This window comes from Apteryx rowi, unplaced genomic scaffold (genome assembly GCF_003343035.1).
Source record: "Apteryx rowi isolate R43461 unplaced genomic scaffold, aptRow1 scaffold_34, whole genome shotgun sequence".
In the NCBI taxonomy this organism is placed as follows: domain Eukaryota; kingdom Metazoa; phylum Chordata; class Aves; order Apterygiformes; family Apterygidae; genus Apteryx; species Apteryx rowi.
In genome coordinates this window covers 140,621-147,458 of record NW_020449863.1, presented here as the reverse complement: position 1 = coordinate 147,458, position 6,838 = coordinate 140,621, and the positions used below count along the sequence as shown (strand labels likewise).

The following is a 6,838-nucleotide window of genomic DNA, read 5'->3' as shown; positions in this document are numbered from 1 at the left end:
GGGCCTTTTCCTTTCTGTTCTCCTTTCTGGTTCCCTATTTGATGTCACAATTATCCCAGGCTCCGGAACATACTTTCAGTTTTGAAATTCACTGTAAACCAATGTCTTTAAGAACAGCTCCTGCAAATAGTCTGACCTGCCTGCATGAATATCGTTTTGTTAGTCTGTGCTTTAACAGCCTGTGCTTTAGCAGTTCGTTGTCCCTTTTGACACATGATTCGGCTATGACATTAATTCTATAAATATATCAGAATGCTGGGTTTATTTGGCTTGGGACACTCATTTTGCTCATTTCTTTTGCTTGGGGTTCCCAGCTGCCTTTGAACATTAGTCATATAAAATACTGTTTGTGAATGATGCCTTGGTTAAACTATTAAACAGAAGGATGATGCATAAGGCCCTTTGGTAACAGTGCTGGGAAAAAAAAGTGATGCAACAGATGCAGGAGGAAGAAGCAGCCCAGGCCCTGGAGGGTTCAAAGCCCGCTGTTACTAATGCACAAGATGTGCAGGCTGGAGCTACACCCTGCGGTTGTGGGAAGGAACTGGTGGCTGCGGTGAGCCGGAGGCACTGAGGGCCTCTGCAGGGCTCCCAACCCTCCCAAGGAAGAGCAGCGCTACCTTGGGCTTACGCTGCTGCTGTAAGCACACAGTGTTCCTGTGAATCTGGCTGTCTTCCCCTTTAAACTCTACACAGACATTAAACAGTTAATAATAAACACAAATGCAGAACCAATGAACTAAGCTTTGCATAGCAGAAGAGGGAGAATACTGCTTACTGATGAGGAATGTACAACAGATCTCGGACTACTGAATGACAAACTGGAGCCTGTTTCTTGGCAGATGTTTAGAAGAATAAATGCGCTGGCTCTCCAGTGTAAGGAGGAGGGAACTGGATCTCCATTTCTAGAAGAAAGCACCTGTGGGACAAAATTCTTGGGAGGATTCTGCAGGGATGGCCTCTCTTTGACAGAGTGGTTGTTCTTTCCTCCCATTTTTGAAGGTCTGCAGGGCTACATAGGAGAGACCATGTTTCTGCACCAGCTCTGACCTCCACTAGCTCCTTCCCAACACCAGCCTCAGCTCAGCTGCATGCATCTATTAAAAGGTGAGGCATCCTCTCTCTCTCCTTCCATCCTAGGCTATATTGAATTTTCCCTAAGTGGATGCTGTTCATTTCCACTATGCTCTCTATTACAACTCTGCTCCTCCCAAATTATGCTGTGGCTGGCATCTGAGGACTGAAATAATGCGGGTGAGGTAGATGAAGATGCCCACAAGAGCTTCATTAAGGGTGACATGCAGAGTCCTATCAAGGAATTTATCTGAAAAGCACCTGTGAAGTATCCTGAAGCTTTCATTTTCCTTTGCAGGGACTGCACCAGACTTTCTTTCAAGATGATGCAGTTCTTACAGAACCATAAGAAACTGTGAAGACTGCATTTAGGCTTTAGACAGCTTCTGCAAGTGCTGAAAATTCACCTGGGAACAACCTAAAGAAAACTTAGAGAAGTCAAAGGCTCCCTCCTCCTGTTGGTCTTGAGCTTCTGGCATAAAACAACAGCATAAGAGTGTCTTTCAGAAGGCAGAGATTTGGCTACACAGTTTCCCCAATTCTTTGTGGTGAACAGCAACACATAATTTTACCTGAGAAACTTAAATAGAAAAAAAAAATTAACATTTCAGACTATATTCTGCTGATAAACATACAGGTCCAGCTGAGGGGAGAACTTAATCTCTTGAGTTGGACTGAAGAAAATCCAAATGCTGAAGTGAGAGAGCTGGCAAAGGGGTAGAACTTTGTATGTTCCAAAGGCATTCTTTGACTGGGAAATGCTGCAAGAAAAACACTCTTTGCCCAAGCTACAGCATTCACATTTCCAGAGCTTGACACTACTAAGAAGCTTCAAAGAAAGCAAGGACATTTTTCAATGTATTTCTCACATTGTAATAATTCCTTTACAGAAAAAAAAAGTTAAAAAAAAAAGTGATAAAATGCAATGTTTCTTTTGCAAACAGTTATCCAAACATCTTCAGTGTTGATATGGAGCAAAATGCTTAACGAAACTGACTTTGTTCTACCCACGGAAGTCACTTACCTGAGGCAACATGCAAGATAAAGGATAAGGATAGTTAGTGCATTACCAAAAAAAACCCAACTAACCAAACAAAAGATCTCCCCCAAATCAAACCAACTCCTCATTTATTTCCAGTGGATGCAATAAAACAATAAATTTTAAAATTTGTTCTTTAAAACAAAGTTTTAAAATGGCAAATCCTGCTTTAGTCTTTCTTCATACAGAACAGGCAACCATCATGTGAAATTGGCCGAACCATATTTTACGATATAAAACACTGAGAACTAATATTATTAGGGCTGATGATTACAGATAGTAAAGAAATAAGGACTGGCAAAACTCATTTGTTGCACACACTTCAAAAGAGGAACCAAAGAAGTGGTGATAAGCAAATAATAAAACAACTGACAGGAAGAAGATTAGCATTAGACTTTGGATTTGACCAGTAAGTAAAACCAGAGATGTTCAAAAGACATTATATATTGAATAAGGTGGAGAACATCATAAAGATAGGCCATTGCTTTTATTAACCAAACCTGCCTAGAGAAAAAACAGCAGCCAGAATATGATCTCTAAGGATGACAACTGACAAAGGGTTACTAGCGGTAGACGTGTGGGAGAAAGGCATCCCAGCCTGCGGCCGGTGCTCTTCTGTGACTGCATTCCACGCTGCGATGGTGGGCTGCAGCCTACTTCGACATTGCTGAACGCAAAACCATGGCTTGTGGATTCTGCCAAAGAAGAAGTCACAGTTCAAGCTTTTTTCCATACTGATGTTTTCCTGAGATTCAGAAGACTATAGCATTTCGACATGGAGAAGACCTGTGTGGTCAAGTCCAGTCCTCTTTAAGGGAAGACCTGCACTGTAAGTAGGCAGTTCTTCAAATCTCCCCTGTTAATGGGTGCCTTTGCCCTCACTGCAAGGTGATCAAGGAGAGCTCTCATCTCGGCAGGCAGCTGGTGAGTGCATCAGGCCTTGGTACGGTCACAAAGTTCACGGAGCAGTGCAATAGTGGACAGATCTTTTCATGATCCTTCAACACTTCACTCAAGTGTTTCATTTCATCTGTTAGCTTTCCAATTTCTCTCTTCAGGGAGGTATTTTCTTGCTCAAGAGATTCATATTCCTGGAAGGAGAAAAAAAAGGAGCCTACTCATAGTCAAAACACTCCTTTCAGTGCTTCCACCTTGCGCATATTCATGACACACTAGAAAAGTTTCTGCTTATTACAGATGTGCAAAATGCTCAGGAAAGACACAGCCTTGGGTAAACCTGGGTGCTTGAACAGGGCGTATGATTTATGATCCCTAGCCTGACAGAGCTGTGACTCCTTCTGCGGCCCTGAAGACATGGAAGTGCCCCAGCCTGCGCAGGGCCCCGGCAGCCCAGGGCTGGAGGCGCAGGTGGCTGCACCCTGGGGGGGCCGGAGCAGCCTCTGCCAGCCCTGGCCGCCCCCACAGGCAGAGCGGCGAAAATGAAAGCACCAAGTACCGGTAGGTGCTGGGAAACCCCAGCGCTCGGCATTGCTGGTGAGGAAAAGGCAGCCCCCGCCACGGGCAGTGCGGGGAAGCAGCGGCTTAGGCGGGCCCTGGCTGAGCAGCACAAGGCACCGTGGTGCCAGCCGCTCTCCTCCACCCCTGCCGTGGCTCGTAGCCACCTGCTTCAACGCCTGGGAAGTCAAGAGCAGGCTGGGGAGGTGAGTGTTGGGTCAGCTTGCTCCAGCCCAGCTTTGTCACCAGAAATCCTGACCAGTGCCTCGATTATCCATGACTGGGGCTGCTTTTGTGCTGAGGCTTCTCTGGTGATGAATAAGCTGCTCTTAATGCAGAGGAGTTTTGAGATGCTCTGCAGCATACATCTGTGACGGATGCGAGAATTGCATGTCACATTTCTGTGATAACTGCAAGTCACAAGTGTCCCTGCTGCCAAGACTGCTCATCCCAAAGAGAAGAGAGCTAAAGGTTCAGATCCAGCCCACAGAAAACCTGCAGGTGTCTGCACCTCGCTGCTAGCCTAGGCTCAGCGCTCACCCACTCAATCTCACCTCCCTGGGAAAGCTTCAGAGCAAACATCAAAGCCTACACGTGCTTTAAAAGACCTGTTTACCAGAAAACAGGGAGAGCCTCTCATGCAGGGCTCCTCTGGCTTTTTTGGAGATTGCCTCTGCTTCCCTTCTCTTCTGCAAGGGACCTTGCCTTTCCGTGGCGGTGGTGGTTTAAAGTGGTTCTAAAACTGGTGTGAGGAAGAAATACCCAGCCGAAAAGGCTTCTTTGGAACTCCAAAACCCCCAAGCGTGAGAGCTCAGCTACGCTGCACACTGGTGTCCCCTCATAGTAACAGCGGGTGTTTCCAAAATGCATGCAAGTATCTGATTCTTCCAGAAGCTCCTAATGCTTCTTCTCAATATCACGGTGTGGTGCAGGCTTTTCGTGTGCCTCGTGCAAAGGCTGGAGGACAGGAATTGCCTTTCTCTGCATTTGGATGCTGTCGCAGACAAGAGGGCTTTTGGTGTAGCCGGGGCACCTGGGGCTGCCTTGGGGTAAATGTCAGTGCTGCTGCCACGGCTGCTGCTGTGCCAGTCGTGCAGCTTGGGAGTTTCCGCGCAGCCTCTTCTCTCTCATAAGGTGGAAGGATTCCTTTGCCTTCCTCACACCCCTTCACCACCCACCACATCTCGCAAGCACAGAATAAAACATGCATGATCTTCCTAAGCATAAGTGTAGCCAAACTCCAGCAAAGCTGATCGTCCCTTACTCTGGCTCTGATCACCTCTTTTTGTCTAAAACTCCCAGGACTCAAAGCAAGCGTTACTCTCCAGGTAATCTGTACCATTTTCAGGGAAGAGAATACCAAACTGCTGGGCTAAGACTGGATACTTATTCAACGAAATCTCCCTGCACCTGGGAAAACCTGCCTGCCCGCTAACGCGGATTGCCACCATGAGTAAGATCCTCAGTAACAGCGCAGCAGGAGCATCAGAAAGGCTGTCGGATGAGACAGGAGTCAGTAACAATTCCACGAAAGCCAGGGGTTACCCCTTTCCAGAAGTACCCTGCAACTGGCTTTCTCAGGCGCTGACTCAGAAGAAATTTGGAAAAAAGCAAAACCAAAACTCCTGAGACTCTGCCTCCTGTCGGCAGATCCTTCCACCTTATGAGAGAGAAGAGGCTGTGCTCAAAGTCCAGAGCTGCACGACTGGCACAGCAGCAGCCGTGGCAGCAGCACTGACATTTACCCCAAGGCAGCCCCAGGTGCCCCGGCTACACCAAAAGCCCTCTTGTCTGCGACAGCATCCAAATGCAGAGAAAGGCAATTCCTGTCCTCCAGCCTTTGCACGAGGCACACGAAAAGCCTGCACCACACCGTGATATTGAGAAGAAGCATTAGGAGCTTCTGGAAGAATCAGATACCTGCATGCGTTTTGGAAACACCCGCTGTTACTATGAGGGGACACCAGTGCGCAGCGTAGCTGAGCTCTCACGCTTGGGGGTTTTGGAGTTCCAAAGAAGCCTTTTCGGCTGGGTATTTCTTCCTCACACCACAGTTTTGGAACCGATTTAAACTGATGCCGCCACAGAAAGGCATGGTCCCCTCCTCCTCCAGCCCCTACTCCCCTGTGAGGTGTTAAGCATTCATGCACTGACAGATCGAACCCACGAGGCTCAACACTAACCCAGAAAAAATGGCTCTGCTTCGGCCCAGAGGAGCCTCGTGCCCAGTTCAGTGGGCAGTCGTGGGAACACTTGTGATGGCACAAGAGGGAAGGCGAGACAAGGGCCAGGCCACGTCTCTCTGTGGCAGTACGGCTCCGCCACTTGTCCAACGTGAGCACCCTGTGGCAAAGACTTCTTGACCGGCGATATGCCTGTCTCTGCTTCACACCCACACCTCCTCGAGCCGGATTAGCATGACGACAGGCCCACGCCTGCTTGAGAAGTTCCATTTATCGTAAAGTCCCGCACATAGCACCCAAGCTGTGCCTGCAAAACATCAAGTACCCATTCACCTCGTGAAGTTTATCTGCTTTCTGAGTTTGCTTCTTCCGGCTCCTCTGGGCAGCAACTCGATTTTTTTCTCTCCTCCTTACCTTCCTGTCATCTTCTTCGTGACTCTGGAAGACACAAGTCACCTTGCTGGTTTTTAAGGTGCAGACGGAGACTCTGGAGGTCGGTCACATAGCTGTTGCCAAGAACGAGCGGGTCCTCCCAGTTTCACAGCCCGGCCAGGCTCTCATGCAACCCCAGACACCCGCGGACCACACGGTGCCCCGCGAGGGCGATACGACCCCTATCCCCATTGCACAGGCGGGGCCCGAGGCGCAGGGATGCGGACAGAGCAGCCGGGCCCCGCCGCGGGGGCGCACCGGGACAGCACCGACACCCGCTCCCCTGCACGGGCAGCGCTTTGCACCTGCTTCGCCCCTCGGCGGGCACGGCCCGGGCGCAGGGAAAGCGCAGGGAGCGGAGTCGGCGCGCTCCCCGCCGCCGGGCTCCCGGGACAGCGGCCGCTGCCTGCGCCGCGTCTCCGCTCCCCGCTCCCCGCCGGTGTCTCCCGGCCGAGGAAACGCCGCTCGCCCGCCCGCGGCTCCCCGGCCCTGCTCGCGCCTCGCGGAGGCTGCAGGAAGCTGCCCACCGCACGGCCGCGCTCCCGCTCGCCGCAGCCTCCGCGGGGCCGATGCCCGGGGGCAGCGCGCTCCCGGGGCCCCGGGCACAACCCGGCCGGCAACACCGCCCGCCGCGGCGGCAGCTCCCGCGGCGCCT

At 50.4% G+C, this 6,838-nt stretch overlaps 1 protein-coding gene across 1 annotated transcript in view; it reads right to left on the bottom strand.

The window, feature by feature from the left end:
- Positions 1-2,480: 2,480 nt before the first annotated feature.
- Positions 2,481-6,838, bottom strand: part of BATF3 (basic leucine zipper ATF-like transcription factor 3) — a 5,349-nt gene continuing 991 nt past the window's right edge. The window contains exons 2-3 of the mRNA XM_026072361.1: positions 6,085-6,189; positions 2,481-3,204 (exon numbers count right to left, since the gene is read on the bottom strand). Coding sequence (XP_025928146.1) covers positions 3,019-3,204; positions 6,085-6,189 — 291 coding nt within the window. The 3' untranslated portion in view covers positions 2,481-3,018. The remainder of the gene's footprint in view (positions 3,205-6,084; positions 6,190-6,838) is intronic.